Source organism: Elephas maximus, chromosome 11, assembly GCF_024166365.1.
Source record: "Elephas maximus indicus isolate mEleMax1 chromosome 11, mEleMax1 primary haplotype, whole genome shotgun sequence".
Classification (NCBI taxonomy): Eukaryota; Metazoa; Chordata; class Mammalia; order Proboscidea; family Elephantidae; genus Elephas; species Elephas maximus.
Window position 1 is genome coordinate 38,808,202 of NC_064829.1, and position 18,326 is coordinate 38,826,527.

At 37.1% G+C, this 18,326-nt stretch overlaps 1 protein-coding gene across 1 annotated transcript in view; it reads left to right on the forward strand.

Annotated features, from left to right (window-relative positions):
• Positions 1 to 18,326, forward strand: part of DSG4 (desmoglein 4) — a 34,900-nt gene that overhangs the window by 8,508 nt on the left and 8,066 nt on the right. The window contains exons 8-11 of the mRNA XM_049901345.1: positions 164 to 298; positions 1,235 to 1,420; positions 15,073 to 15,344; positions 16,713 to 16,852. Coding sequence (XP_049757302.1) covers positions 164 to 298; positions 1,235 to 1,420; positions 15,073 to 15,344; positions 16,713 to 16,852 — 733 coding nt within the window. The remainder of the gene's footprint in view (positions 1 to 163; positions 299 to 1,234; positions 1,421 to 15,072; positions 15,345 to 16,712; positions 16,853 to 18,326) is intronic.

Genomic DNA, 18,326 nt, shown 5'->3' on the forward strand with positions numbered 1-18,326 from the left:
AGGAGGGAAGGAAAAATAATGCAACTGTTATTTTTAAATGAAAATTAAAAGCCCATTTACACAGATTTTGTTTGTTGTGTATACAAAATAAAAGTATTAGAATGTTCCATATTTTATTCAAGACAAGACCTAAGTCTTACAACTCTCTTTTATCTTAATGAAGCAACACAGTATGTATAATCTACTTGTGAGGGGATCAGATCGAGATGGAGCTACAGACGGACTATCTTCCGAGTGTGACTGTAGGATCAAGGTTTTAGACGTCAACGATAATTTCCCCAGTTTAGAGAAAACTTCAGTAAGTTCTTCTCCTATAATGCATTTTTATAAGTGGAAATAGTCAATTTGCTTTCCTGCTAGTTTCTGGACCTGATTCTTTTACAGGTATGGAAATATTCAGCTTTGCTGTATAAACCTTCGGAATTTCTTATTTATAGTAGCATACCTTAATACTGCTTGTTTGTCTTTGAGCCATTATTCCACACAAAACTTTTCTGTGAAAACCATGAACTGTCTACTTCAGATCTACTCACAAATCTGTGGAAATTTGTTGATATAACTCTAAGAATAATGTAACAACATTGATGCATTTTTATACGCCTGATAATTTGGTAAATTAATTCCAGCAACATTCTCAACTTCCATTTTCATCTTTAGGCATAGAGAAGCATAAAAACAGGGGGTCAGCAAACTGCTGACCATAGGCCGTATCAGGCCTGCCACCTGTTTTAGTAAAATTTTAAAAAATTAAAAAAAAAAAAAAAAAGTTTTGTTGGACTGCAGTCAAGCTTATTTCTTTACAGGTTGCTTTTCATTTTCTTACATTGTTGCCTATGGCTATTTTCCTGCTATAGCAGTAGAGTTGAAGAGTTACAACTGGGACAGGGCCTCTCTGGCCTAGAAAGCCTAATATATCTTACTATCTGCCTCTTTATAGAAAAAGTCCAACCTTTTATCTAAAAGGAGATGGTAATTAAAGAAAATTTTAAAATAACCAAGAAATGAAACAAAATGCCAATTTTGACCTCAATTTCACACACAGCACATGAAAATGAGTGTTATTACCTTAAAAGAATTTTTTTCTTATACTTCTTACTAAACGTATGGTATTTAATAACAGCATAAAAATCATAGACATAGTTTGTTTTTGGTAATTTAAATAATAACTATGTATTAAAAGTATCTTTCCTCTTTTGCAAATTCATTGATCATAAAATTATCTATGTCATTTCAGTACTCAGCAAGTATTGAAGAAAATTGTTTAAATTCAGAACTGATACGATTGCAAGCAATTGATCTGGATGAAGAAGGCACTGATAATTGGTTGGCAGAATACTTAATTCTCTCTGGAAATTATGGAAATTGGTTCGATATTCAAACAGACCCACAAACTAATGAAGGCATTTTGAAAGTCGTCAAGGTACAGTATGACATCTGCAAAATTTTCCTTCAGAGAAGTTTTAAATGACTCTTAGAGGCAGAATCTGCCTTTAAAAAGGATCCATAACCATGAAAACTGCTCATAACAACACTTGTCCTAAGTAGGCTTATTGGGTATATCTGAGCAGCACTGCCCAGCATCACTGCCAAGAAAAATAAGAAGGCCATTTTGTTCTCACAGTGCCCAATATCTAATTGAGAAGACAAGGTGGGCATCCCTGAACTAGACAATGAGATGAGAGATACAACATAATAAATAGTAATATAGATGTTATGTTATGTTATGTTATAAAACATAAATAATTACCAAAGGGATGAAATAGAAAATAATTAATGATATAACAAAAGATATTTCTCTGAAAAAGCTTCATGCAAAAAAAGAGGATTTAAGCAAGACCTTAAAAATTTAGATTTTGTTGTAGTGAAAAAACTGCAAGTCTGTTTAAAAGTAAAAATAAGAATTTTATCAAGGCAAAAATGGCATTTTGCAAAAGAGGAAACATAGAGTCAAGAAGCCCTTGACAAAGTGCCCCGGGGTGGTGCAACATTACAGACGCTTATGCAGGAAAAAAAAAAAAACACACAAGTAAGTGGGGGGTACAGCTGGGGTATTTCTGATCGATTAACATTTACAAAGTTGCAGGTGGCAGGGTCTTCGTTGACCACTTTTGCAGGAGTTGGCCTCCTTTGTAAAGGTGGCTCCAGGTTACAGTATTTGGCTGACCATGAGTTTCCTGGAACTTTTTAAATATAGTTATACAGAACATTGTAAAAAGGTCAGAAAAACATTTCTCGGGGTGGGGGGTACCTAAGGATATGGCTTAGCCACTAAGGTCACATGTTTAACACAATGTCTAACATCTGTACAGTCTGAGTTATCACTTTTTGTGGCTATTTCTAAACACAAGCTCTTCCTTTAGCAGAGTAAGGTAGGTGAAACCTTACTTTTCTGTAGAGCTACTTGCTTCTGGGTCAAATGGAAATTTTTACTGAAGACAAGCGCTACAATTTAAAAATGCAAATGGAATTACTTATGGCAAGGAGAGATTTGGCTTAAACCTTTATAGCCAGAAATTCCAGTCATTTCAAGGGCCTTAGTTTTTGAAATGCTGTTCCTCACTCCCCTCTTTTGATCAAGAATTACTCTGGGAATTTGATGATAACACTTAAGAATACTCTCTTCAGCATGGACTTTGTTAATTCTTCACCTTGCTGAATCTAGGAGCCTCAACTTCAGAGTTAGTTGATTTTCAGATCCATCTTATTAGGTTTTGGTCACAAAGTAGTAATCCTTATTCTGCAAGGGTTTTAGTGTAAGAGTAGATGGCTGCTGGTCATTTACAAGCTTTTAAAATCTCAGGCCCTATGCATAAGAGATGGCAGTTGGGGATGGTTTAATCATCACTGTGCTATGGTTTAAGTACTTTGCTTCAGTGAGCTTGTTATTATGAGGACATGAACAGAGCAAGGCCAAATGAGAAGGAACAACTTGACAAACTGGAGACCTCTATTTAAGGAGTAAGGTGGTATTCCTTTGAGTAAACACTTTATAAAAACAATAAACAATAAAGCTGACTGGGTTTATTGTTTATTGTTTTTATAAAGAGTTACAGAGCATAGCCAAGAGCTAATGCCTTTTGGATAATATTTTTAAAAATCAGAGGAAAATTTAACTTGTTTTGGGATGTGGGGCCAGGCTATTATCTGGTAAGCCTGACTCAAGTTAGGAAATGGGTGAGTCTATAGTAGTTTCTACTATTTCTTCAAAGTACATGGTATGTTGTTTATGAGTGGGGGTGAATGCTCAGGTACTGAGCCAGATGATGCAATAGAAGAAACATTTGATTGGGCAAAAGAAAATAACAAAAAGGAGTATAATTAGCCTAGTTTTTGCAAGAGTTGGCCCAAGATTTGATGTCATTGGGCAACTAGCTGAAAACTTAAAAGGAACTTCATAACATTAAAATAATAAGTAGGATACAGTAAGATAATATCAAAATGATGTGATAAGGCACTTAAAGAGAAATGATCAAGAGTATGAAGCAAATCAAAAAATATTGATTGTCTGCATGGGAAAAAGCAACGGCAGAGCATATTTAAGTAAAATTCAGCTTGTTTAGGAGCTGTGTGTTATACAGGTGTGGTCCAGGAGTCTTGGGAAGAGCTGTTCACTCCAGATGCCATCTACTTCTGATTTCCAGGTTGTTGGTATTTAAGTTTGAGTCTTTCCGTAGGTTAGACAGTCCTTACAATTTTGGATTAGTAGCAGTAGGAAAATCCCATTAGTTTATATATAATTTCCAGGACTCTCCGTTAACAGAGCAGGGTAGGTAAAACCACATTTTTCTGTAGAAATACTTGATTCTGAGTCAAAGGTAAATTTTTACCAAAGACAGAAACTACAATTTAAAACTACAAACGGAGTCACTTATAGCAAGGAGGGATTCGTCCTGAACCTTAGCTAGAAATTTCAGGCACGTCAAGAGGCTTAGTTTTTGGAATGCTCTTCCTCAATTGAAATAAGCAAAGATGCTGAAATGAGGCCATATTTTCCAACTACCACATCCTTCTTCTTTGTTTCCAACTTTCGCATTCCAATCACCAGTAATTATTGAGGCATCCTGATTGCGCGTTCGATCAATTTCAGGCTGCAGAAGCTAGTAAAAATCTTCAATTTCTTCACCTTTGGCCTTAGTGGTTGGTGTGTAAATTTGAATAATAGTCACATTAATTGGTCTTCCTTGTAGGCGTATGGATATTATCCTATCACTGAGAGCATTGTACTTCAGGATAGAACTTGAAATGTTCTTTTTGACGATAAATGCAACACCATTCCTCTTCAAGCTGTCATTCCCTGCATAGTAGACTATACAATTGTCTGATTCAAAATGGCCAATACCAGTCCATTTCAGCTCACTAATGCCTAGGATATTGATGTTTATGGAAAATATGGCCCTGGTGATAGAAATAATGCTAGAGATTGGATGACATAATTTTGCAAGACCAACAACTTCTTTCATTGCAAATACCATTTTTTCACCAACATAAACGGCAACTATACACATGGATCTCTCTACATGGAACACACAGGGATCAAATCAACTACATCTGTGGAAAGAGGTGATGGAAAAGCTCAATATTATCAGTCAGAACAGGCCAGGGGCTGACTGTGGAACCAGCCATCAATTATTCATATGCAAATTCAAGTTAAAACTGGAGAACATCAGAGCAAGTCCACAAGAGGCAAAATATGACCCTGAATATATCCCACTTGAATTTAGAGATCACCTCAAGAACAGATTTGACGTGTTGAACACTAATGACTGAAGACCAGACGGGTTGTGAATGACATCAAGGACATCATATGCGAAGAAAGCAAGAAGTCATTGAAAAGACAGGAAAGAAAGAAAAGACCAAGATGGATGTCAGAAGTGACTCTGAAACTTGCTCTCGAAAGTCGAGCAGCTAAAGCAAAAGGAAGAAATGATGAAGTAAAAGAATTGAACAGAAGATTTCAAAGGGCAGCTCAAGAAGACAAAGTAAAGTATTATAATGACATGTGCAAAGAGCTGGAGATAGAAAACCAAAAGGGAAGAACAAGCTGAAAGAACTGAAGAAAAAATTCAAGCCTCGAGTTGCAATATTGTAGGATTCTATAGGAAAAATACTAAATGACGCAGGAAGCATCAAAAGAAGATGGAAGGAATACACAGAGTAATTATACCAAAAAGAATTAGTCAATGTTCAACCACTTCAAGAGGTAGCATCTGATCAGGAACTGATGGTACTGAAGAAAGAAATCCAAGCTGCACTGAATGCACTGGGGAAAAACAATGCTTCAGGAATTAACGGAATTATCAGCTGAGATGTTTCAATGAACAGATGCAGCACTGGAAGTGCTCACTGGTCTGTGTCAAGAAATATGGAAGACAGCTTCCTGGCCAACCAACTGGAAGAGACTCATATTTATGCCTATTCCCAAGAAAGGTGATCCAACCAAATGTGGACATTATCCAACAGTATCATTAATATCACTCACAAGCAAAATTTTGCTGAAGATCATTCAAAAACGGCTGCAGAAGTATATCGACGGGGAACTGCCAGAAATTTGGGCTGGATTCAGGAGAGGATGTGGAACCTGGGATATCATTGCTGATGTCAGATGGATCCTGGCTGAAAGCAGAGAATACCAGAAGGGTGTTTAACTGTGTTTCGCTGACTATGCAAAGGCATTCGACTATGTGGATCATAACAAGTTATGAATAACATTGGGAAGAATGGGAATTTCAGAACACTGAATTGTACCATGAGGAACCTGTACATAGATCAAGAGGCAGTTGTTTGGACGGAACAAGGGGATACTGATTAGTTTAAAGTCAGGAAAGGTGTGCATCAGGGTTGTATCCTTTCACCATACCTATTCAATCTGTATGCTGAGCAAATAATTTGAGAAGCTGAACTATATGAAGAAGAACAAGGCATTAGGACTGGACAAAGACTCATTAACAACCTATGTTATGCAGACAACATAACCTTGCTTGCTGAAAGTGAAGAGGGCTTGAAACACTTAATAATGAAGATCAAAGACCACAGCCTTCAATGTGGATTACACCTCAACATAAAGAAAACAAAAATCCTCATAACCCGACCAATAAGCAACATAATGATAAATGGGGAAAAGATTGAATTTGTCAAGGATTTCATTTTACTAGGATTCACAATCAACACCTGTCATGAATTGAATTGTGTTCCCCCAAAAATATGTGTCAACTTGATTAGGCCATGATTCCCAGTATTCTATGTTTGTCTTCCATTATGTGATTGTAGTTTTATGTTAAAGAGGATTAGGGTGAGATTGTAATGCCACCTTTACACAGGTCACATCCCTGATCCAATGTAAAGGGAGTTTCCCTGTGGCGTGGTCTGCACCACCTTTTGTCTCTTAAGAAGTAAAAGGAAAGAGAAGCAAGCAGAGAATGGGGACCTTATACAACCAAGAAGGCAGTACCTGGAACAGAGTGCGTCCTTTGGACCCAGAGTCCCCACGCCTGAGAAGCTCTTCGACCAGGGGAAGATTGGGGACAAAGACCTTCCTCCAGAGCCAATAAAGAGAGGAAAAAAAGGCTCCCCCTGGACCTGACACTCTGAATTTGGTCTTGTAACCTACTAGACTGTGACAGAATAAATTTCTCTTTGTTAAAGCCATCCACTTGTGGTATTTCTGTTATAGCAGTACTGGAAATCAAGAAATCAAAAGATGCATTGCACTGGGTAAATCTGCTGCAAAGAATCTCTTCAACACTTTAAAGAGGCCATGGTATTTTCAATCTCATCATATGCATGTGAAAGCTGGACAACGAATAAGGAAGACCAAAGAAGAACTGACACCTTTGAATTGTGGTGTTAGTGAAGAATATTGAAAATTCCATGGACTGCCAAAAGAGCAAACAAATCTGTCTTGGAAGAAGTACAATCAGCATGCTCCTTAGAAGCAAAGAGGGCGAGACTGTGTCTTACATACTTTGGATATATTGTCAGGAGGGATCAGTCCTTAGAGAAGGACATCATGCTTGGTAAAGCATAGGCTCAGATGAAAAGAGGAAGGCTCTCAACGAGGTGGGTTGACACAGTGGCTGCAAGAATGGGCTCAAGCATAACAATGATTGTAAGGATGGCACAGGACCAGGCAGGGTTTTGTTCTGTTGTGCATAGGGTCACTATGAGTCAGAACTGACTCAATGGTACTTAACAATGACAACAACTGAAGTGAGAAAATGTGAACCATGTCCAGGGCAAGGAGAGCAAACCTGTGGGCTATAACAGGATTTCCATGTAGGAAAAAAATGAGATGCAAGAAGAAACACATTGAGTTTGACCAGTCTGCTGAGAACCCTGAATATAGGACTAGCGGGTTTTAATTTTCTCCTATAAGTTAATTTTTCTTTAGCTACTTTATGCTGTTTCTTCATGGGCTACAATAATACCTAAATATATTTACAAATTGGAAACAAGTAAAACTGTAAACCAGTAAGATTCAAGTTAACATTAATGCAATGAAGGAATTACTAACTTTTTTCAAACAAAATTACTACAAACAATATAGCTCATGGACACACACTGAAATTGACACTCATATATTTAGTTTGACGCACACACAGTGAATTGTGATTATTTAATTTGGTTACTCCCTCACATGTCTGTCAGTTTGTCTTCATGGAGGCTTGCATGTTGCTGTGATGCTGGAAGTTATGCCGCCAGTATTCAAATACCAGCAGGGTTACCCATAGTGGACAGGTTTCAGCAGAGCTTCCAGACTAAGATGTCTAGGAAGAAGGACCTGGAGGTCTACTTCTGAAAAGGATCAGCCAGTGAAAACCTTATGAATAGTAGCAAACTTTGTCTGATATAGTGCCAGAAGATGAGCCCCTCAGGTTGGGCGGCACTCAAAAGATGACTGGGAAGAGCTGCCTCCTCAAAGAAGAGTTGATTTTAATGGTGTGGATGGAGTTAAGCTGATGTGACACAACTCAAAATGAGAAGAAACAGGTGCCAACGTCCATTAATAATCACTGTAACGCACAAGCTACCACAGTAAGAAATTGACAAATGCATGGTGGAAGAGCTGCCTCCTAAAAGAAGAGTCAACCTTAATGACATAGATTCCATTGCAGCGACCCTATAGGACAAAGTAGAACTGCCCCATGGAGTTTTCAAGGAGTGCCTGGTGGATTTGAACTGCCACCCTTTTGGTTAGCAGATGTAGCACTTAACCACTATGCCAGCAGGGTTTCCAAAGACATGGTTGGAGTGTCAGGACCTCTATTTGCTGAGGTGGCATGACTCAAAATGAGAAGAAACAGGTGTCAACATCCATTAATAATCAGAACCTGGAATGTACGAAGTACAAATCTAGGAAAACGGAAATCATCAAAAATGAAATGGAACACATAAACATCAATACCCTAGGTATTAGTGAGCTGAAATGGACTGGTATTGGCCATTTTGAATCTGACAATCATAAGGTCTACTATGCTGGGAATGACAATTTGAAGAGGAATGGCATCATCAAAAAGAACATTTCAAGATCTGCCCTGAAGTACAACCTGACAGTGATAGGATAATATCCATATGCCTACAAAGAAGACCAGTTAATACAGCCATAAATCAAATTTGACATGTTGAGCACTAATGACTGAAGACTAGACAAATTGTGGAATGACATCAAGGACCTCATTCATACATGAAGAAAGCAAGAGGTCATTAAAAAGACATGAAAGAAAGAAAATACCAAAATGGATGTCAGAGGAGACTATGAAAATTGCTCTCAAACATTGAGCAGCTAAAGCAAATAGAAGAAATGATGAAGTAAAAGAGCTGAACAGAAGATTTCAAAGGGCAGCTTGAGAAGACAAAGTATTATAATGACATGTGTAAAGGCCCAGAGTTAGAAAACCAAAAAGGAAGAACAAGTTCAGCATTTCTCAAGCTGAAAGAGCTGAAGAAAAAATTCAAGCCTCAAGTTGCAATACTGAAGGATTCTATGGGGAAAATATAAAACAACATGGAAACATCAAAAGAATATGGAAGGAATACACAAAGTCAGTATACCAAAAAGAATTGGTCGAAGTTCAACCATTTCAGGAGGTGGCATATGATAAAGAACCAATGGTACTGCAGGAAGAGGTCCAAGCTGCTCTGAAGGCATTGGTGAAAAATGAGGCTCCAGGAACTGATGGAACATCAACGGAGATGTTTCAACAGACAGACACAGCACTGGAAGTGCTCACTAGTCTATGCCAAGAAATTTGGAAGACAGCTACCTGGCCAACTGACTGCAAGAGGTCCAGATTTATGCCTGTTCCAAAGAAAGATGATCCAATCAAATGTGGAAATTATCAAACAATATCATTAATATCACATGCAAGTAAAATTTTGCTGAAGATCATTCAAAAGCAGCTGCAGCAATACGTCGACAGGGAACTCTCAGAAATTCAAACTGGATTCAGAAGAGGACATGGAACCAGGGATATCATTGCTGATGTCAGATGGATCTTGGCTGAAGAGAATACCAGGAAGATGTTTACCTGTGTTTTATTGACTATGCAAAGGGACTCGACTGTGTGGACCATAACAAATTACGGATAATATTTCAAAGAATGGGAATTCCATAACACTTAAATGTGCTCATGAGAAACCTGTACCTAGATCGAGAAGCAGCTGTTCGAACAGAACAATGGGATACTGAGTAGTTTAAAGTAAGGAAAGGTGTGTGGCACAGTTATCCTTTCACCATACCTATTCAATCTATATGCAGAGCAAATAAACCGAGAAGCCAGGCTATAGGAAGAAAGACAGGGCGCCAGGATTGGAGGAAGATTCATTAACAACCTTATGCTGATGATACAACCTTGCTTGCTGAAAGAGAAGAAGACTTGAAGCACTTACTGATGAAGATCAAAGACTACAGCCTTTAGTATGAATTACACCTCAACATAAAAAAAAAAACCAAACCCAGTGCCATCAAGTTGATTCCGACTCATAGCAACCCTATAGGACATGGTAGAACTGTCCCACAGAGTTTCCAAGGAGCGCCTGGCAGATTCGAACTGCCAACCTTTTGGTTAGCAGCCGTAGCACTTAACCGCTACGCCACCAGGGTTTCTCAACATAAAGAAAACAAAAATCCTCACAAATGGACCAGTAAACAACCTCACGAGAAATGGAGGAAAGATTGAAGTTGCCAAGCATTTCATTTTACTTGGATCCACAATCAACACCCATGGAAGCAGCAGGCAAGAAATAAAAAGATAAAAAACTTCTATAAAATGTTAAAAAGCAAAGATGCCACCTTGAAGACTAAGGTGCACCTGACCCAAGCCATGGTGTTTTCAATAGCCTCATATGCATGTGAAAGCTGGGCAATGAATAAAGAAGACGGAAAAAGCATTGATGTATTTCAAATATGGTGTTGGTGAAGAATATTGAATTTACCATGGACTGCCAAAAGAATGAACAAACCTATCTTGGAAGAAGTAGAGCTAGAATGCTCCTTAGAAACAATGTAAGTGAGGTTGTGTCTCACATACTTTGGACATGTTATCAGGAAGGATCAATCCCTGGAGAATGGCATCATGCTTGGTAACAAAGGGGTCAGGGAAAAAAAGGAAGACCCTCAATGAGATGGAAGGCCACAGAGCTGCAACAATGGGCTCAAGCATAACAATGACTGTGAGGATGGTACAGGACCGGGCACCATTTCCTTCTGTTATACATAGGGTCACTATGAGTTGGAACCAACTCAAAGGCACTAAACAACAACAATTTGATTACTATTTTTCTCTATTCAAACCTTTTAGCCTTCATATATTGAGTCAGCTGTTCTCAACTGTGTGGAGCAATTAAAAGTATTACTATTTGCCACCAAAAAACAAACATGAGCATTGAAATCATGCAGTATACTAATTTTTGTGGTGGTTGTCAAAATTATGGAAAAATATATATATATACTTTTTAAGATTGTCATTCAAATGAAAATACAAAATTTCAAAATTCGTAAAGATAACACAAGGACTCCAAGCATATACACTGAACTTTCAATTTGAGAAACATTGCTATGGGTCAGGAACTAGCAAACTTGGCCCACAGGTCGAATCTGGTCTGCCATCTGTTTTTATAAATAAAGTTTTATTGGAACCCAGCCACATATGTTTGTTTATGTATTTTCTATGGCTGCTATCACACCCCAAGTCCAGAGCTGCATATTTGCAACAGAGACAATATATGGTCCACAAAGACTAATATATGTACTATCTGGCCCTTTACAGAAAAAAAAAAAAAATTGTCAATTCTTAATTATAGACCAGGAAAAGCATTGGGATATTAAGAATAACAGTAACATTGTGAGCTCAGCTCTGGGAAAACTAAAGTTATGAAAACAACTATTATATTAATCAAGTCCTGAGGTACTAAGGATATGATCTAAAGTGATAGCAGTAAAAATGGAAAGGAAGGAATGAATATAAGAGCCATTGCCTAATGCAGCATGGATAGGAAGAAAGGGACAAGAAGTCACCTACCACCATATCATATTCTGAATACTCAGTCAAGTTTTTATTCCAGGAACCAGAATTTTTTTTCAATCTTGCATTTTCATTAAAACTCAAAAACTAGAAGCATCATACAATCCTTATCAATCTTCTTACCATTTTAATCATTGAGCTTTACATCTTACCGTGTAATATATAACTGTTCTCCTTTGTGATCTGCTTCCCAAACAACTAAAGTAGTAAGACCTTTGCACATAAACAACTTGATCTAAATATCTTTGTATCCCTAGTTCCTGACACAATATCCAGAATGTAATACAGACTCACAAAACTTTGAGAGTGGTATTGGTGATGACGATTACCTGAAACTAACAGCATAGATATCACCCAGATGGGAGACACAGACTCAGCTTGATGATATAATACATAATTTCTACATAAAATTGTAAAAACGAAAGAAGTTACAATGCAAGCAATGCACTATCTATGACTTATATGTGTCCTCTCTGATAGCTAAGAGTTTTTTAAAGGTATACTTACTATATTAGGGGGCAGGGAGTAACGACTGGAATATCAATTTCATGAAAAATTGGTTAAGGTAATACCTGATGTTTTTAGACAACCTATCTGTATTTTTTGCTGGATGACAACTTTTCAAGTCTCTTAAAAAAGCAGGAAAAAAAATACATGTTTAAAAACACCAAAAGATGTAGAAAATCTATTTAAAGTCCTAAAGTACATTAGCAGATAGCAAAAAGAACTCTTTGTTTTAGAGAATATATGCTTAATATCCTTAGGTTTGGCATTTTCAACAGCTAGTGGTCAGGGAAGCATTCCAAACCCATTTAGAATGATGTCACTAACGTCCCTTTGCATCATCTCCATTCTCATTCAAGCCACCATTCATTCATTTAGCCTTGTGGGAACTGGCCTCTCAATAACAGACTTTTGGCTAAGCTTTACATAACCCTTTTCTTAGCTTGAGGACATTACAAATAATTCACAATTCAACCAAAATTTATTGAGAATTGCTACTATGTACCATATAAATTTTTTATTTATACCAGGAATATGAAGGTGAATGAGACATGGTCCCTGTTCTCAAGGAACTTATATCCTAACAGGAGAGAATTTTTGAGAACAATCAGAATTCTCTGTGATTTTCAATAACAAAATCCTTTTAGTATTTATGGATCAATGTGTATGGAAATACTAATAAAGCAGTCACTGACTAACTAGTGTGCTCTAGGCTTTACACATATCTAACTCTCCCAATATTGGGAAGAAAATATTGTGATTCCTTTTTTACAGAAAGTGAGACTGGAAATCCAAGGGGAAAATTAACTTGTCTAAGTTCACCCAGATGGCAAATGTCAAAGACAAGATTTAACCCAAATCTCTCTGGCTCCGAAGTTATACATAACTGCTACCTCCAGCGCATCACCATGTAATCCTGAAAAAAAAAGACTGGCAAAACAGGTTTTACCAAGGAACAAGCAACCTGAGATTTTTCCCTTTGAATCTGTTCACCTCCGAAAGCTCCTTCCCCATCTCTGTGTGCTTTCGTGGTCTCCAGACACGTTTGTGCCAGAAAACGCCCCTTCTTGGAAAGCAGTACATATACACCCTGGCGGATATTTGACCATTTGCTCTGCAATAGAAAAATGGCCATCTCCAAGCCAGTATGTACTCCTTTTGAATGGAGACTTCTAAATTCCCGTTTCATTCTTAGTTCTAAAATGAACGAATTCCCCCTAGAATTAGCAGTGGCTCATTAAATTAAGCAAAAAAAACTGGATATAAGGATTTAACAGCTTAGCTTCTACACTAAAATTTACTGAAGAAAAAGACCAGTCAGAAGCAAAATCCACTTCTGAAGGGGTCGTCTTCATCGCCAGTCCCTTCCTGAGCCTCACACCAGAGCCTAACACACACCTGCACACCCTTTTTAACTGTTCTTCTGTCATGCCTTAAACTGAGTCTTCCAGCCTCTCTATTCTACCTCCAAGCAGAAACACTGTGGTAAACGATGGTTTTTGTTGCTTTTTGTATGCCTCCGACCTCTGGGTGCAATCAGAAAATCCTTGATAATGGGTTCCACTTGCAAAGGAATGGATGACTTTCTGCCTTTCCTCTATCTACTCTTTATTTTTCTCCCTGTAGGAGGGAAGATCCCTACAGACTGACCCTCGACCAATTTCTTTTCTCTAGATTCTGTGAATTTCTGTAATTTATGTAATTTTAGACACATATTAATATATTTTCATCACACGCTCTTCAAGAGGAAGAGAGCTATCCTGACAAACAGAAAACACGTTTGTGTATATGCACAAGAAAACCCTAAGAGATGTCTCTAATTATAAGAATGGATCGTTTCATGTTTTGCATTTGTTTGAACATAGACTTTTAATAGAATGGAATTCTAGAAAACGAAAATAAGATGTAGAAGAGGGATCTCATCATTGAAAATTCATTTTAACCTATATTCAGCCTTGTGCTAGGCATTACATGGACCAGGGTGGAGAACAGATATACAAAAGAAATAGAAATCCTGAATCTCAAGGATTTTAGCTAAAATGCAAGTCAGGCACGTTGAACCAGCCCCAAACAAGGAACTGAATGAATTCCTAAGAATTTTTCTATCTTGTCAGCGCTTCTGAAGAATTTGGCTCTGAAACTACAAAAACGTCCATGAAGTCATGGAATTTCCCGGGGAAGCAGGGATTTGGCTTAGTCATGCTGACAACACTCATATCTTAAACTTCTTTTGTTGATAAATGCGTGTCAAGTGGTGATTCCATTAGCTTCCAGATCGTTTCTAAATAGACATTGCCCAGTACTCAGTTTTTTACAACTGCTTCTATACTTGTGTCTTTTCATGTCACCACATCAATCATTCTGAATTAAAAGATTCTACTCATCTTTCATCCAAAGAACTCATTTCAAAGGTGACTTCTCCCTGAGAGTGATGTTTATTTATTTGAATGTGTCATGTGAAGGAGTCTTCTTGTCCACCGGACCCAGCACAATTAAATTATAGTTTATAGGGCCGACTGTAATAGTCATGAATTCTCCTTCAGAAGTTGTTTGCATCATTTCAAAAAATAATTACAGGCCCACTTAGATCATATATATTGACTCCTTTATTCTGCTGATTATACTTTTAAGAGATTCTCAGATGTGAATTCTATAAGGAAAATCTGGGTACTATTTACTTATTCATTTCATAATTGTGAACTCTTTTATTTCATTCTAAGTTTATTTTTTATATTTACTAAACACTTCATTTGGAAAGAAGTACCATTTTTCATTTCAGGGTTTTATATAAGAAATTGAAGTTGAATTCAATTCAAAGTCATAGACTTAAATGACATACACCTGGTTATAGCAAAAGATAAAGAAATAATATGTCTTAAAATAACTAATGCAGAAATAAAAAAAAATTTATGAATTCAAAAACTGAGTTGCACAGTTCCTGGACTTTATCCTTGTGTTTTACTTGCTTATCATGGCTTCTTACGCTATGAAAAGAGAGTCGTTTCCTGTTTTAGAATTGTTTGTTTGTTTGCTTTTTTTATCATTTCAGGCCCTGGATTATGAACAAATGCCTAGTATTCATCTTAGTATTGGGGTTAAAAACCGGGCTGAATTTCACCACTCGGTTGCCTCTCAATTCCAAATGCACGCAACTCCTGTGAGGATCCAGGTTGTTAATGTGAGAGAAGGGCCTGTGTTTCATCCAAACTCTATGACCTTCAGTGTGCGAGACGGAACAAGAGGAGATTCCTTATTGAATTACATGCTTGGCACATATACAGCCATAGATTTGGACACAGGAAATCCTGCAACAAATGTCAGGTATTGCAAATACTCTGGTTTATGATAGTGTGACAAAGCAAACTTCTGTTCAGTGTTAATTCTTGTAGTGTGTACTAATGCATATGGGTTGTAAGACTTCGGGATTTGGGTTTTCCTTTTCTTATTTGCTTGTTTATCTGTTTTAGAAGACTTTCATGGCATTCGCATTTTCTTAAAATTTTAATAGTGTTTTAGAGGCTGTGAGAGCTCCAACTGGTTAGTAAGAACAATTTTGTCTGGGGAGCAATTATAAGATCAAAGGGCCACCTATAGCTACCCTGTGAATCTCTTTGATCTTTTGTGGCCATCTACGGCATCCTTGACCTGGGCTGATTAAGTCCCATTGTAAACAGTAAGATATCATAAAAGATGAGTCACTACTTATTTCCTTAAAGCCTGTGTTATCTATGACTTTGGGGCTAATTTCAACCCTCTGATTCACCTAATCTGATTCACCTAAAAGGGTAGAGAGGAAAAAAAAAAAAAAAAAAGACAATGGAAGAAGCTAAAATACAGATGTTTCACAGATATTTTGAGCATAAAGACAGAACTGGAGATAGAAAGGTAGGTATTTAGGGCACTAGGACACAGATTATACATGAATTAGATCTATATAAGATATTTTGGGAAATAACTATGGTGAACTATACAGGTGTTCTCTATAGCCTTCCCTTCTCTCTACCTCTTCTTTTGTTCGCAGTATCTTTGGAATGAACAAAGCCTATTGACTTATAAATGACTTTGATATAAGAGTTTTAATTATTTAATCAGCTAACAACTTAACAGGCTTAACAAGGATTATTAAGTCAGTCAGTATGGAATGGTGGAAAAAGATATGTTAGCTAAATCATGCTGAAGACCTGAAATGGTACCTGGTATAGAGACCAGGTCTTCTTTCATTAAGGTGAAGCACTGTAAGTCCATCATAGGCAACAAGACCCATAAAGACAAGCTGAACAGAGGCTACCGCAGGCCCTGAACAGGCAAACCACGGGGCGCTCGGAAACCAATATGCCTTAAAATCTAGGACAGACAAACTAAGTACACCACATACGAAAATGAATAAAGGATATTCCTTCAATATTGTGATGATTTAAGAAACAAAGCTGAAATAAACTCATACATTTTATTAGCAATTATAGTAAGAGCTAAAAGAATAAGAATGATGAAATTTTAAAACCATTTTGTGAACCTGTATTTATATATATATAAATTTTTTTATATATATATATACAGTTATAAGCCAAGACAATTATCACATAAAGCATGAAAACACATCTACAAGTTCAACATACTGTAGCTCTTATGTGGTTTAAAATGACCAACTTTCACAAAAGCATAATGACAAACTTATTTATTTCAAAACAGATATATCACAGGGCGTGATGCAGGCAGCTGGTTAAAAGTTGATTCAAGGACTGGTGAAATACAATTTTCTAGAGAATTTGACAAGAAGTCAAAATACATTACCAATGGGATATACACAGCAGAGATCTTGGCTATAGAAGGTAAGAAAACTTATTTTCAGTATTTTTAAAAAATTATTATTGTATTAAATATTATAAATATTATTGCAGTATTGGTATTAAATTGACTCACATAAAATATTACATTTGGTGGTGTCAGCAAGATTTATAGAGAGTTCTAAATATCTTTGATCAAGAACCGAATTCAATACATTTATAACCATAATTTACACTTAAGCCATAATTTATTTTACCTACTTCTAACAGAAGAATTGCGTGTGGCTTACAACAAAATTACTGTAAAGCATAAAATTAAAATATATGTATAAAAATTCAGTTTCTGTTTACTACCTCATCTCCTGAGTATGGCTGATCCGACTTGGAGAGTTATGTTAGGAATGTTTACTATATAGTAAAGGCTGCAGAGTGCTCAAAGGTCATTTGGGGATGGCCTGGGGGAAAGGCAGTATAGATATTTTAGAGCCACTAAAACAGAGCTCACGGAGGCCTGAGTGAGTGTTGGTTGATAAGACACATTGTGTAGACAAAGATGATAATGGTACAAGGAAGCACAAGGTTATTCCAAATATAAGATCCAAATTCAGTGCAAATTATAAAATGCATGGAATTGATTTGTAATTGAGCCACTTTTCACATGGAAAAATCTATTCAGCATTCTTCCCGAGGAGTAGCAACAGGAATTTGTTTATTTATCAGTAGTTAATGATTCCCCAGGCAATGCCTGGAAAAACTGCAACCACAGAACAAAACAACAGAGAAAGGTCAGTAACCAGGAAGGAAGGGGACAAAATAGGTATCTCGGATACATACCTAATATAAAATAGATAATACAGGTTTGCAGTAAATTTATAGAGGAGTTTTTTGGTAGCCAAACAAAGAAAAGGATATAATGGGTGGCTTCAAATTTAAACAAAACAAAAACAAGATAACGCCCAAGCAGTTACACTCTTTACATTTTGGTCTTCATCCTCTGGGTGTAACTTCAATAACTGCTTCAGTTACATAACCATTTACCCCAACACCCATGATGCTTTAGTGATTAAGACAGCTGATTTATTATCAGTATTCTGCAAGGCCTGTTCATAAAATGGGTTCTAACCATATTTATCACAGCCTGTATTTGTGTATTAGTTATACATGAATATCTTTAAAAACCAGTATAAAAGCTAGTCATTTAGAGTGAATAAAAAGGAAAGGGGAAACACTTTCAAAATGAACTGAAAGAAAACTAAAATCAAGGGTAACTGCTTATTCACCTGGGCACAGTATCTGCCTGACACAGAGCCATCTGAATGGTCAGGTAAGTTTGATCAAGAATGCACGGCCACCAGCTGAAGAGGCGGAGAAATACATACAGCAAACGCCACTGGGAAGCAGACGCTGGAAGTAAGCAACAGCCTATGGTTCTGGCTGCCACATCGCAAGGCCATGAAGAAGCTGCAGAGGATCAGAGAATGACAAATAAAATAATCCATGGGATAATCTGATGTCTCCC